At 39.0% G+C, this 15243-nt stretch overlaps 1 protein-coding gene across 11 annotated transcripts in view; it reads left to right on the top strand.

Moving 5' to 3' along the window:
• TENM1 (teneurin transmembrane protein 1) overlaps nt 1–15243 on the top strand; it is a 796581-nt gene that overhangs the window by 655608 nt on the left and 125730 nt on the right. For 10 of the 11 annotated variants that reach the window (XM_038164627.1, XM_038164626.1, XM_038164635.1 and 7 more), the window contains 4 exons: nt 4697–4849; nt 9976–10175; nt 11588–11798; nt 15106–15207. In XM_038164627.1, the coding sequence (XP_038020555.1) occupies nt 4697–4849; nt 9976–10175; nt 11588–11798; nt 15106–15207 (666 nt within the window). The remainder of the gene's footprint in view (nt 1–4696; nt 4850–9975; nt 10176–11587; nt 11799–15105; nt 15208–15243) is intronic. The other variant, XM_038164631.1, reaches the window with a different exon arrangement.

Below are 15243 nucleotides of genomic sequence, written 5' to 3'. Positions count from 1 at the left end.
TTCATCTCTTTGCTGAGAGATTCCATGAAAGAAATTTATTGAAAGGTTAGATGATGTAGGCCTTTAATATTTCTTTTTCTGCAAGAGATCTGTTTTATACCTAGTAATTATTTTTTAACCTAAGAAGCATAATAATTCAACTAAGAAAAGCTCTGTACTATGACTAGGATCTTCTGTACTGGAGGGAGAGAGAGAGAGAGGTCATTTAAAATTACCCTGCACAGCTCCACTGTGTGTCCTGGCCAGGGCAGTGTGGCTGAGGAAAAAATTTAGGTCGATCATGATCCTGTGGCATCTTCCAGTCTCTTCAAATCCACTGACTACATACTCCTCCAAATTTAGCTTTTGCTATAACATTCATGAGGCATGTTAAAAAAAAAAAAAAATCTGTATCAACTTTTGTGTTAGAACTTTATCAGAAACTTTGAATTAAAAAGGGCTATCTAATAAAATATAAATGAAATATAAGTATAGTATTACCCATCATGTAAGCCCTAGCTCCCCACATGTGGGGGGATAGACTATAAGAAAACAAAGATAGTATAGAAAGTAATCTCACCCCTAAGGAGTTGCAGCTGGGCCAATTAGTGAAGATTAGGCACAGGCCTGACTTTAACAAGCCACAGCTGTAACTAATGAGAACAGAGCTATAAAAGAGTGGGTTGGTCGGTTAAGTAATGCCTCGAAGTGGGAAGGGAAGTGGAGTCAGTCGGCTACCTGGGAGGGAGAAAGAGTGTGCTTGGAGGAACTGCTCACCAGAAAACACTGACAAGGTATGAAACTTTTGTCATAAAGAGATGATAGTATGGAACTCCTGTTATATATATGACAACACCCACATTATGTAAAGAGGATCAAATTTTGCCTCCAGGTCACCTCAGTGAAAGCAGTGTACAACTCTGGTCATGGCAATGTGCAACTCATAGATTGCACAGAGCAAAGTAATTATGTAATTATTTACAGGGGATTATACTGGACCTTCAGCAAGCCAAGAAAGAATATCTTTTCAGATGAGTGCAGTTCCTCCCAGCAGGGAGAACATTGCACTCAGCTGTCGGAGGAGAGGTTTGGTTAGGCCAGCTGATGGAGTTAGGGTCTCGTGCTCCTGCTGACTCACCACAGCTCCTCCTAAAAGAAGTGTGAGTTTTGCAATCACACTAGCTGCTTTATCTCCATTTGCCTGCTGGCCCTTGGGTATTGCCTGAAACTGTAGCAGCTCAGCAGTGACTTTACACGCCCTACTAGTACCTGAAGTGTTTTAGGTGCTGCAAAATACAGGGTAGGTGATTGCAGAAATTTTTTGGCATTCCTGATAGGGAGAGCCAGGGTAGCTTTTGCTTCTTCTCTAATATAAGTGTAGTCATCAAACTTCAAAGGCTGTTCTGTGTGAAGTTGCACTGCATCATCTAATGCATCCTTAGCCCTAATGGTGGGTTTCATACTGCTAGTCAGCAGCCAGCTCTCAAGGGTGCTGCAGTCGAGGTCTTCAGAAGGTTGAGCTTGGAGGAAAGGGCAGAGACATTGATCAGAAAGTGAATCTCCCTCCTTCTTACCCAGCCCAGTACTAAGTTAGACAGAGTGATATCATCTCCTATTTGTTCTGTGGAGTATGAGCTTACACCTGGGCATTACACATGGGAAATACAGCTGAGAACCTTGCAAATGGATTTATGCTGGAGGAAGTGACATTGTGGCCTACACTTGAATTGCACGGTGTTTTCTGTGCCCCTTTTGTAAAAGCCAGAAATCCACTAGAAAAAAATCAAAGGGCAAATAACTCAAAAGAGAAGTTCTTTTGAGCTTTATAATGAAATTCAGTACATGTCTGCTTATTTCTAAAGAGATTTGAGAGATGGAGATTTGAAAGTTTTAGGTAATCTTATTTGGTGAAATAACTGTGTATTTAAAACATGCTGTACATATCTTGTAGGAAAAAAGCTCCATAGGAATTTTGTATACCCTAGGTAAAAGAAAAGTATCACAGAAATGAAGAGGTTAGGGAGGGCTCTGTGTCTGCTAAATAAATATCTATAGTTAACTCCTGAAAAAAGTAACTCTAGGAATTAATGCCTTCCACTGGTGTTGTGGTCTGGTTAGTCCCAGAGTGTCAGAGTGTCACCTGGATCTGAAGGTAACTTCTCAATAGCTATAATTAATGTAATAAAAATTGGAATGATTTTAAGATTGCAAGGTGACTGGGTTTCTGCAGTGTTAGAAGTCATTCAGATCAGTTCTCGTAGATGTTATTTTCACAGCCATGTGCTTTGCTGTACAGCCCTCAGTTGTGCCCATTGTGTAGCTCAAGTCCGGTGCCCCGTGTCACCTCCTGGGGATGAGACATCCGAGCCTGGCAGAGCCCATCCTCTCTGCCACGCAGTTGGTGTTTCCAAGGAGGAAGCCGACTGTCAAACGTAGATACAGATCGTTTTGCAGCTTGCCAAGCTTTGGCACAAGCTATAAAAATAACAGCACTTCCCCAGCCTGAAGGAAGACAAAGCCAGTAAAGGACTGGAATTGTTGAGTGGATGATAATGTGAGCAGAGTGTGCGATGTGGCAGGGGCATGCACCAAAGAAAAGGTGCAGCACACATTCAGCCTTGGCTTTGTGACCTACCCTCTGCAGCATGTGCAAATGCTGTCCTAGGAAATGAATGATAACAACAATGGGAATAGTGTAAGAAAGCAACTATATTATATTCAGGATTCCATAACCACTAAAAGCTTATTATTGATGTGGGCAGATGTGTTTTGCATCTAGTGATCTGTTTCAAGTGCTTATATAATTATTTGCATTAGTGTAAATGAAATGTGCATTCATCAGTCTCATTGAACTGTGTTCCCTTTTGTTGTTCATAACTCTTTAAATAATAATAATGTCCAGAAGCTCAAGCCAGGAGCAAGAGCATTTACTCTAGAGATGTCAAGTCTGCTTTTTGTTGTATGTGGCAGTGATCTGTCTCACATTAAGAATCTCAAAACTCAGACCTTAACTGTGTGATCTGACTGCAAGACCCTTTTCAAAGTATTATCATGGTCCCTTGGTGATTTCAAGACCATAGAATAATAAGCAATCCAGGCTTGAGATCTCACCACTGACACCAGAAAGCTTAGAAGTACACTTCTAATGCGTCTTCTGGGGAGCGGGTATGTGCTGCCCAGTCTCCAGAGTCCAGATCTGATGGTGAGTCAGTGGTTTGAGGTGCAGTAAATTTCTCTCAAATACTGTCGCCTCACTAATTCAGTAGTAATGCTCCCATTTGCTTGGTTTGGATCACGTATCTGTAGTTGGGTGACCCTGGAGTGCACAGGTCTGGAATTAATGACTGTAGTTTGGCAGCTTTGCATTCTTGTGGTAGTGTTCCCAAGCCCTTGACAGGAATCCATTCAAGGCTTGGGATTTTGTTGAATTTTTATAATTTAACATTTCAGTGTGCAATGGAGACTTGTGACCAAACACATGGGAAACGGACTCCAAGTTTGCTGGTTGTATTGAGATATTTTCTTTGAAGTATGTACCAGTGCAGAATAAAACCATGTACTTTCTTAATGCAAGACCTATTCTAGATCACACTTATTTCTCCTGGGAGTCTCTGAGGTTCCTTCATGGTTCAGGAAGAACAAATATATTGCCTTTTAGGCTCCCACTGTGGGCAGATCCTACTCAGTGCAAATTGCTGCATGTGACTGAAGAGCTGCTGCTCAGGCTTTGCTCTTCATGTGACAATTTCAGCTCCTCAGTGGGGGTCATCCTCAATCCATATTTTAGTGGGTCATCAGTCCTCCCTGCTGAGCTGCTTCAATGCTAAGGCAACCTCTTCCTAGGAATAATTTGCCTTTCTCACTAAGACCTAAATAATTGTCTAGACTAACTGCAATACTGTCATGTTATACTAAAATAGAATCCTTTGTTGCTGTCTTTCTCCAACCATCCTTCAAGGCCTCAGATCAGAAACAAAGAAGAGAAAGCAGGAAACATGAATGGCTCTGCAGGCAAAATAGAGTAGGCAGCCCCTGCATATGGCAATAAAGATCGTTTACAACTTCTAAAAAGGATTAGTCATTTTCCTTGTATATACATAAATAACAACTATATTTCTCTTAATTTGTGTTGTTAAATAATTGCATATATTTTAGACGTAGAGCCAGCTTTTTTATCTGCAGTGCAGTTCTAGACTAAGTTTGGTTAAGCAAGTAACCAAAAAGTAAGAGTAAGTTTTTGCTAATGTTTAACCCATATGACAGGGTTTCAGAGTGCAGTGGGCACAGTTTCACTCCAAACTGGATTGGAAAGGTGAGAAGTTTTAGTTGGTGTCATTGTTTTTGTCAACAAAATCGTTAACAGAGATCTTTAACAGTCAAAAGCTGAGGGACAACACTGATATAGCATTAGAATCTGTCACGCAATATTGAATTTATTCAATTGTTATCCTTTTAAGTGCAAGTAACTCCATTAATTGCTGCAAAAATTCATCACCCTGGCCTGGCTGAGCTCCAGAAGAAGGTGTGGAAACTAATTAAACATTGAGTTTTAAGGTAAAACGGTAAATTGCTCATTAGCCCCCCTGAAATTCTGATTTATTACTAACAGAATAAAGTAATACTTGACTTGCAGAAACTGGGTCATAGCATTCTTTCGTAGTCTCACTGAAGGTGCTGTAGTTTAGACATCAATTAATTGGTCTTCATTTTTTTGCAGCAGTACACTTGTTTGGTTTAACCTGGCAACTACAGCCTGTGGAAGGGCAGCTCTATGAAAATGGAGTTAGCAAAGGAAATAAAGGAACAGAATCCATGGATACTACTTACTCACCAATTGGAGGAAAAGCTTCAGATAAAACGGAAAAAAAAGGTATGTGTAAACGAGAAGCCAGGCAGATGATGAATAGTTAAACATTACTGCTCTCCAGATCCTTTATTTTCTACATTTTGACAGGTTTTATCTTCTTTAGTATAATTTCAAAACGGGAATGAAAAGCCCATTACCAGATAGGTTCCTTTAGCAGAACTCTCACTGAAATTAGCAACCAGCCCATTAGAAAAGGAAGGTTCAGTAGTCCAGTGAGAGGAGATGAGAGTGTTTGGCTTCTTTCTTAAGACAAGGAAGGGGAGACCATATTTGCCTCATTCCCTCTTGTGCAGAAGGCTTGACACAGTGCCTGTCTTGCAAAACAAAGTCAGTCTCAGGCAAAGGAAACCTCTTTGTATTGACAGGTCAGAATGTGCAGAATAATAGAAATCTTAATGCTTTTCAAGGCATCTAGTTCTTGAAGGTGTAAGCTAAAGCTCAGTGTCCTGTCACATCCTGGCTGACCCAGTCACAGTGAATCAGCTCCCAGTAATCTCCCACAGCTTCACAAAATGCCTGAGCCAGTGTGGCAGCTCCCTGCTGCCAAGGGCACAGCCCTGCTCTGCCCTCCCACCTCTCTCTGCGGCTCACTGTGTCCCTATGCCCTCTGCAGGGATTGTCTCCTGCACAACCCGGCCACATCAGTCCTTCACAGCAGCAGAAAATGGCTTTGTTAACAAATGCAAATCATCTTCTGCCAAGGAAGTGGCTGAACGAAAACTCTTGAAGTGCCTGAGCTAGGAGAGGAAAGGAGTGGGCCGTGCAGCCACAGTGTGAAACAGACAGAAAGATCTGTCTGAGATGTGCAATTCCTTCCTCTTAAGTCCTGTCATTTGATGTTTTTTTGTTTGATCACCTGCTCCAGTAGTAGTCACATGCTCTGGCCCGTGCTTCCAACCATCATGACAATGCTTTCTGACCATAAAAAGCAAATGGCCTTCCCATTTCTTTTTATGGTACACAGAAAAAGTGGATAAATCAGATTAAAGTGAATGGGAGTGGAATATGAAACCTAATCTTTCCAGCTGTTAGGAGAATAGTAAAATTGTACTGGTAGCTCTGCAGTGATAGGAGACTTCCAGAGCTTTCAAATTTTAGAGTAGAGCAGGGATCTGATTTTGTGTGTTCGGGGTAAGATCCATGGCTGAAAATAGGCCACAAAGTGGAACATTGTTGTACCAGTCCCTCCAGGAGGAAGATTGCACCGCACATCAATAATCTTGCAAATCAGTGTGGCACAACTGGATAGAGCTCATATTAGATAAATGAACAATAGAAATACATGTAAGGAGACAATGATGTTGTTTTCCATCATTTCATCCCTTAGAATGGATTTGTAATGAGTTGTAGAAAATGTTTTATACACTTTTGTATTTTTGTCCTGGTGCACCATGGAAAATCTCTCAAATAGTTCTCCTCAACTGCGTTAAATGATTTTGTCAATGTATTACAGATTTAATAAAAGCTTTTCCAATGCATTTGGCTTCCAATAAGGATGTGTAGAAAAAAACATCAGAAATCTTAGAAGTTAGATGGTTGGAATAGAGAAAAGAATATGCATGTCAATAAAGACTCAGGGTAGTAGGTAAAAATGCAAACCACATTCCTTGCCCCTGGGAATCTCAGTTTTTAGTGTAGCTACACAACTCCCCCACAACACTAAAGAACAGAGTCCTGTGCTAGCAGGGCCATTTCACCGAGGGCTTATCCAGCAGTTTCAGAGGTCAGTCAGGATAGATCTGCACTGTTGTCTCACTTGTCCCCTTTCACATTTTGGGGGTAACATGTAATCCAGAGTTTAAGATAGCAAGGAGTATACACTTCGGAAAACAAAAGAAAAATGATGTGGAATTAGTACATGCATAGTCTGGCTAGTCTTCGCTCAGTGTCTTTCTCTCCATCACTTTTAATATATGTCAGTAATTTTATTCCCAATTCTCCCAACAAGTTCTCCATCTAGAAGTGATAAAAAGGAGGACTTGGAAACAGGCAACTCCTTTCCCTGCAGCAGGATACCACAGAAAGTTGATGCTTGGCCTGTAAACTTGACGCTTCTGATGTAATTTCACAGGAATAAATAACTGCTGTCGGATACTGGTGACCTCACATTTTCCCAACTCAATGCAGCAGCACAGAATACTTTTCCAGACTTTGAAAGCATATATTTTAAACTAATCTTTTAATGAAAATCAAGTTTTTAAACCAGGAAGTCAGATTTCTTCAAGAAGTCACCTTGTAACACACTGACCCACAGCTCTGAGTTAACATGAGTTAACATTTTAATATGTGGTAATGTGATTAAAAAGTCAGATATCCTATTGATGCAGGTATTTATCAGGGGAGTACAAGGAAATTGATTGTTTCAGGATCAGTAATAATAAGCATGTGGGTATATTCTTGTGGAGGTAATTGGCACCATGCTGTTCAGAGTTTTTCTTTCTTGAAACCAAGAGAAAGCTGTGATTAGGAATCTATATTCTGTTTTAGACTTCTGAGGAAACTGTGCTTAGAAAGCATAGGGGAGAATTAATACCCTAGTTGGCAAGATTGGGAGCTGTACAAGGAATTTAATATAGATAATTAAATGATACTTTGTGATACAAAAAAAAAATGTTTTTACAACATGGGCAGAATTGTATTGCAGCACTGTAACTGTAAAAGCTTATTTTGGACTTTTTCAAGAAAGAGCAAGAAAGTACACAAGCATAATCTGTGAGGAGTGTGTTTTCAGGTGTCTTTTTTGTACAACCAAATACCTGCGTAGTTCAACTAAACATGAAACAAAGCTAAATTATTTTTCTGTAAAGAAAGCAGAAAGGCTCAGTGAATATGAAAATATGCATTTCAGACATGACTCCTACAATGGCCTTTCCACGCTCTGTGGTTGTCTGAAAAATTAGCATTTGAAAGGCAGAGATTCTGCAACTGCATCCTATCAGTAGGGGCAGATAGTGTGTATATTTTCCTGTTAGCATTGTAAACAGCAGCCTGCACTTCTTTCCCAAGGGATGAAATATATGTACATGTAAGTGCATCTGGGTTTTTTTAAGCTTATATTAAATTATTGCTAAAGCAAAGGTATTTTCAGCCAAATGTGGAAAAACTCCCAAGGTATATGGCAACACTAATATGATATTCAGCATAATTTGATAATATCAGTTAATGAGAATTCACCCAGACTGACAACATAACACTTTTTCTTTTCAACAAGGGAACAGACCTTCTCACTGCAAAGTACAAGAAGTAGTTACTGTATGTTAAAGACCTTGAACACTGACCAGTAATGCCTTTAACTTCAAAAATTATACTGTATCCTTGACTTTTTACTTAGTGCTCTACTGTCTTGTAATTGAATCATATTAATTACCATGTGTCAATATCATCAAAAAGTACCATAGTGTTTTACTTAACCCAGGATAATTGCTTGCAAAGAATCATTAAGATTTAATATCTCTAGTGTATTGGAAATAGGGGAGGAGGTTTTTAAGTTTATATAAGCCAAGTAGGATCTTTTATGGGTTGGGGTGGAAAGGGATCCACTTTCATCGTATGACAGAGAAAATTTAATTCTCTTTTCAAAACTCAACATTTAAAATTCTTTCCGTGAAGTAGGTTGGGCAGAAGTAGTCTCTCTCTTGAACACTGTTCAAGTAGCAATTTGGAAATATTTTAACTCGGAAACTAAGTGGTGTATTCTTAGAGTGCTAGATTACAAGTTCGTACTCTAAAAATACATGTATTTATATGGGGAGGTGTTATAAGTTAGTCCCTCATTCTTGCTATGGGTTTGATGACACAAAGCAGCTGTAAAGCTGGAAGATCTGGTGCCCTGAGAATTGCTCCTGCCTTGTAAATTAAATCTCTATTCATTAAGAATGCTAAGTACTTCCTACGCTAGTTAAAGCCTATGTAAGGTCCCACAGAGGGTCTTTGTTATTAACACACTCAGGCAAAAGCTGGCCCTAGCTTTGCTACTGCTGTTTTCATTTCAAGGGGTGATGTATAAAATTTCACATACATTATGTTGGTTTAGATATTTATAACCACGTATTGTAAAAGATGAGGCTCCTGTAAAAGATGAGGCTCCTGTCACTTTGCTTCTGGTTATTTTTCATTGTGATTCTGGAATGAAAAGAAACATAGATGGGTATGGCAGCTGAATTCAGTCTTCTCTTGACTCGTCCTCTAATGCCACATGCTATCCTGCTTTTACTTTAGTTCAGAGTATGGAAATGTCAAGAGAGTTTTACAAACCTTTCAATGGAATTAGCTCAAATGTTAGCAGGGTTGGATCAGGATTTGCAGCATGTCACAATGCTGATCACAGACAGGCTGTAAAAAACATAAAGATGGTGATACAAGCCAGCAAAGCAAGCCAGCTCCAATTAAGTTTGGCGAAGTCTTCCTTATGCAATTGCATTTCCCTTCGTGTTTCAGTACTCTCACACCCATGTGTGAAAGTACACATTGTAGATGTCTGCAAATTTATTGTTCAGCATTATGAAATTATGCCAGTTTTATCTTCAGAGTGCCTTTCCCTGTCCTCATGCCCCTATGACGCTTTCATGAAGACCAAGCCAGAACAGATGTTCTTTACTTCTTCAGGACTAGATTAACACTACTATAATAAAACCATTAGGAATGGTGATTAATAGAAATCCAGGCCTTGGACAGGGGCTCTGAACTACCAGTTTGGATTTTCTGTCCTCGCCGGGGACCATTTGTGTGGCTTCTGCACAACTCCCCTTCAGCAGCAGTCTGAAATCTCTGCCAGAGGAAGAATTTCCCACTGTCCTCACTCTGTGCATTCGCAGTTCAATGTGTTTTGGTTGCATAGTTGATGGGCAAAGACCATGGTTTACACAGCAGCAGTTCCACCTTTTCATAATCAGTAAAGTGTTCGTAATCAGCAAAAATCATGACAAAAAGTACACCATGACACTTGTTGTTGGAAATATGTTGTTCATGTTTGTGTTTTCTGGCGTGTTGAATAAGAAATGCAGTTATCAGTGTCAGAAGTTGATTTTTGTATATTCCAATATATCTAAGGCACGTTTATACCTTGTAACCTTCTTTCTTCACCCATTGTAAATACTCAACTGACTATTTGTTTGTTTCTGGAAAATCAGTGTTTCAGAAGGGCCGGGCCATAGACACGGGAGAAGTAGAGATTGGAGCACAAGTTATGCAGACCATCCCACCTGGTTTATTCTGGCGCTTCCAAATTACCATACATCACCCTGTGTACCTGAAATTTAACATTTCTCTGGCAAAGGATTCTCTGCTGGGAATTTATGGCAGAAGAAACATCCCACCTACTCACACTCAGGTAATTAGAAATAATCCTGGTTGTGTCACACTTACATTTTCAATTAGCTGTGGATGAGAGTGTTCACAACGCGCTTTCAAAGCAGAGAGGGAGGAAAGGACTGGCTGTAACCAGTCTGGTTATCCTTTTCTTTTGCTGAGCTCTGGCTATACCTCAAACCATGCTCTCTCAGAGCACAGTGCCATACCAGACAGGTCAGCAGCTGTGACCTCAGGGATGTGACTGTCTGGGAGGCTGAACAGGTACACACTGTCCTGCTGCATAGATCCAGTGCCTTCTATGCAAGCGATGAAATTCCAGTTCACTTGAAAATGCTTTAATTTTTTATGATTCCCTTAAAACAAATAGATTGTACAGTCAGTCCAAAGAGTTAATAGAAAAGAAAAAAATTCTCTCTGGTTTCTAAGATCAAAATTATTTTTGAGTGCTTACTCCTGGGGATTTTGCAAGAGAAAATCTAGCTAAGCAGTCACATGCAATATTGCTGGTCACATTCAACTTTTTTGTTTAGGCTTAATGTATTTGGCATATGAAGCTGTCATTTCTATGGATAGTAAATTTTTCATCTTTCTGTATAGCAAGATCACACTCTGCAGAGTGTGATAAACATACATGGAATCATGGAAAGATTGTTTATAATGGACCACTGGAGATCATCTACTCTAACCTCAAAAATTTTTTACTAGAGTTCTGATATTAGAAATAAGCACTTTCAGCTGTCACTGACTTTAATTGAAGCTGGATCTTCAGTTGAACTGACAATTAACTTTACTGAAAATAAGAATGCCTAAAAAACCTAGAGAAATATATGTATTCTTGAATAGGGATTCATAGTAATCTCTGATGCTTTGAGGTTAACAGACATTGAAGTTGTCAGCATCCACCTGGTATTAAGAACCTTCCTGTAAAAAAAAAATATACTTATTTACATTACTAAAATTAAAGAAAATTATATTGCGGTTTTGATATCTGACAGTGATATTAAGGATTTAAAAATCTGGTATAGAACAAGAGGTTTTTAATCTGCTCTTGGCATTTTAGACTAATAGCTGCATAGCCCAGGCACTACACCTTGGGAATTTTGGAATTATTCCCGGAATTTTGGAATTATTCCCATTGAAGAGATGTAATTTTTGGACTGAATCTGCTGTATCTAGTGCAGCAAATCTGATTTTACCCTGCCACAGCAAACAGCTATGCCAGTTTTGATGCCACATTTCTGAACTACAATAATGCTTTTTATATGTAAACTTAAGCCGAATTGACTAGGTTATGCAATTGCTGTCTGCATTGGTGAATACTTAGACAATTCCTCTTAAGATTTCAACTGTTTATTCATGTTTGAAGGAGACATGCAGAGTAGATTCATGAATATTTGCTAGGTGGTTAATTTTTGCTCATTATTATTTCAGTTTGATTTTGTAAAACTGATGGATGGAAAACAGTTAATTAAACAGGAACCAAAAAACTCAGAGGAGCCTCAGCAAGCTCCCAGGAACCTGATCTTGACTTCACTGCAAGAGACAGGTTTCATTGAGTACATGGATCAAGGAGCTTGGCATATGGCATTCTACAATGATGGAAAGAAAGTAGAGCAAGTGTTTGTACTAACTACAGCTATTGGTAAGAAAAATCACAATATAATTATTTTTCTGATTATTACATTGCAAAGATGTATTTGATGTATTCCAGCTCCTCTTAAGTGTTCTCTTAAATATGTTTTATTTCAGCTTAGTTTAATTAACCTCAGTGGAGCAACATTGTGTTAAGCCAATATTAGACAAATAGCAATATTTGTATATTAAAGATGGATGTTATCAAATTAAGTGTGAAGTTTTCATGTGTTAAGATTTTTATATGATAGCTTAAATGCTTGAATGATTTCTGGTGTTATCTTTTTCCAAGTAAAAGAGATTATATCTGCCCTCTCCACTTATGTGGGCCATAAATCCTAAAAAAATTATCCAGGCTTTAAGTCCTTATTTCCAGTATTTTAGTCAGCTGTAATTTAGAAAATCTTTTGTGGATTTGTTTGTGAGTGCTGTTTGACGGATGGATGCTGGTTTTTTATGCAGTTACTCAAATGCACCATTTTGTTTGGAATACAAGGACAAATACAGGAGGCAGTGTCCTGGTTGCACATGAGATTCCTGCCTTTTTAACACGCATAGGTGGGCAAGTGTTTGCAGATGTAGGTGTTGTGAGTGAGCAGTCCTCACACATAGGGCTTTTTTGGAATTTAAATTTAGGTGAAGTGTTGTATTTATGACAGTCTCAGTTTGCTGCAAGACTTTAACCACTATACCCTTTAGTTAACCTGTTCTACCATATGTTGAGCAAGATGTCTTTACTAGTAATGGACGTGCCATCTGCTCTTGAGAGCAAGTGCATACTATTTTTACTGTGTGGTAAACACCTTGCAGAGCAGGACAGTATGATTCAAATATCCAGATTCAGAAGGACTTGCATAGAAGAAAAAAATTAGAAATTGAGATAGAGTTGAGAACCAGTAGTGACTGGTTCTGGTGTAAAATTTCATATCTGCTCTGTTCAAAAAAGTTGAACTTCTACAACAAACTATGCCATTAGTTGATTCCATCTGGGAAAATAAGAGTCAAGCAATTTATGAAGCATTTTTGCAGATGCTCTACAAAGACCACAAAACCTGTCCAAACTCCAGTCCAGCCCAGTATCCAAATTCCCGATCCCATGTTTATTTTTATTGTAAGACAGTAGGGTTTACACAGGATTGTTTAAATTATATTACATTTAGCAGCATAACTTCTATTCCTCCCCTTCCCACACCCCCACCCCAAAACCAAAATTAATTGCCAGACTTTAATTTATGCTGCATGTGGTAAAAAAGTTGTTGTCCCATCCCCTCTGTGGCAAATGAGCAGAAGAGATTATGAAAGGGGGAAGTGTGTGAGCCACAGTGCAGGCAGGAGGAATCCTTGTACTTCATCTTCAAAATATGTGCAAGAAGATATTTTTGGGAAAAAGTCTCATCACACTGCTGCAAGAATCTACTGTTTGTGCATTTAAGCATACTGCAAGCTATTGTGTTTTCATAACCTATGTATCATCTTCTTCTAGTTTTATGTGCATCATAGCTTGATTGTTTCTTCTTTTCCACAAAAAAAACAACCCCCCCCAAAAAAAACAACAGCAACAACAACAAAAAAAACCAAAACCAAACACCAATATCCTTGAGGCATTCTTCTTATTCTTACCCAGACTGGTCTAGAGTCATATTTGACATCTCTGCCAACAAAGGAATCAGCCAGGACCAGAAACCCTGAGAACAGAGCAAGAGCTTGGATGCATCTCTGCCAAATGCTCCTGAGAACCAGCCATGCCCCTCATCAGCATCTGTCAGATTGTATTTCAAGATGCTCCATGTTAGTTATGTACAAAATTGATTTTTACTGAAATTCTGATCAGACTTTTCCAAGGAGGGTGAATTGCATGCAAAATGTGACGTGCTTCAAGTACTTCTGTTAACTAAATAAAGGGCAGCCCAAGCTAGGCATTGCACAGAGGGGAAATAACTTCTCAAACCATTCATTCTTCACTTCAGGTCAGTGTAGGGATCATTTGCCATGTGGTTCTAGGAAAACTGAGAGAAGGCAGGCAAGTGCACACATAGAGCAGTAGAAGAGTTGATAATGAACAGTAATATAACAAATTAGTAATGACCAGCATTTCTGTGAAAAAAATCTTCCTTCTAAAAACGAGCTGGTTTTTTAACTTTGAAACAGACATCTTTGTACAGGTTGTGGCTATCTGGTGAATAGAGGCATTTCAAATGTCTGTTCTTTGGTATAAACTGATAGCCTGAAAAGAATGAATTCATATAACCATAGAAGTTTTCAAGAGGAGCTAATCCTTATCTAAGTGCCCATAATTATGATCGAAATATACTTATATCAGTTATTTTTATTAATTGTATATCTGATTTTTTTCTTTCTCCTCAATTATTTTGTGGGAAAGGTGTCAAGTTTCCCATTTTCCTACAGCCAGAGGTACTTCACTATATCTCTTAGTGCATGTGGCCACTGGACAGTCCCAGGTCCTCTGGCTCCAGAGTCTCTCTCCTATCCAGCACCTGGATGAGCTGCAGAGCCCCTCAGTCCTGGAGCTGGTCTGACAGTGACCTACTCCACACAGGATCATCTTAGCTTCAATTTACTTCATATTATTTATGGAAAATCCATAGAAATCAGTGAATCCACTGCATTCCTGTAGGAAATACATGTGTAAATTGGAACTAGGTAATCCATGTACAGATAGGAGCCTGTCCTATGCGTGAGGTTAAGTGGCTTAATACCCAAAGCTGTGAGATAAAACATGGGCAAGTTTAAGATCAGAACTGGAGGTGGATTTTTTTCCCTTCAAATCTAGTTCTTAGCTCTTTATCACATTGAATTTCATCACTATACAAAAGATTATTTTTTTGTTTATCTGATTGTATAGAAGTGGAAATCCTGCCCTTCTACAAGCGATTCAATTCACATGGTTCAAATGAACACGATAGAAGGCAATTTACTCTATAAACAGGTTTCAAACAAATTACTTCAGCAAGAAAAGAAAGTGTTTAAGGTGGACATGTTTCAGCAAATACTCAGGTTCCTGCAGTGCTTTTAATGGTGGTAAATTTTACATGAACACTTACTTTAAAAGCTTTTTGTTGTAATATAAATGATGCACCTGTTATCTCAAAGCTGTCAAGAAAAAATCTAATAAATATTTCTAAGCTGCTTGAACAGGAGTTTTGTTTTATGCTCCCTATGAATGAAAATGGGCTTTTTACTGCTTCTGCACCTATTTGTACGTTGAGATGTGTCCTGCAGAGTGAGGTGACGATGCCATTCATTTCAAATTCAACCAATTTATGTTTTTCTTTGTGCACAATTGCCTGAATAAACAGAAATCCTGGATGACTGCTCTACTAATTGCAATGGGAATGGAGAATGTATCTCAGGCCACTGCCACTGCTTCCCAGGATTCCTTGGTCCTGATTGTGCAAAAGGTAATCTCATATTAACTGACCCCTGGTGCATGACAG

The sequence above is a fragment of the Motacilla alba genome, chromosome 4A, assembly GCF_015832195.1.
Source record: "Motacilla alba alba isolate MOTALB_02 chromosome 4A, Motacilla_alba_V1.0_pri, whole genome shotgun sequence".
NCBI lineage: Eukaryota > Metazoa > Chordata > Aves > Passeriformes > Motacillidae > Motacilla > Motacilla alba.
Note: the sequence above shows the minus strand (reverse complement) of the source record. Positions and strands in the feature narration are given on the sequence as shown.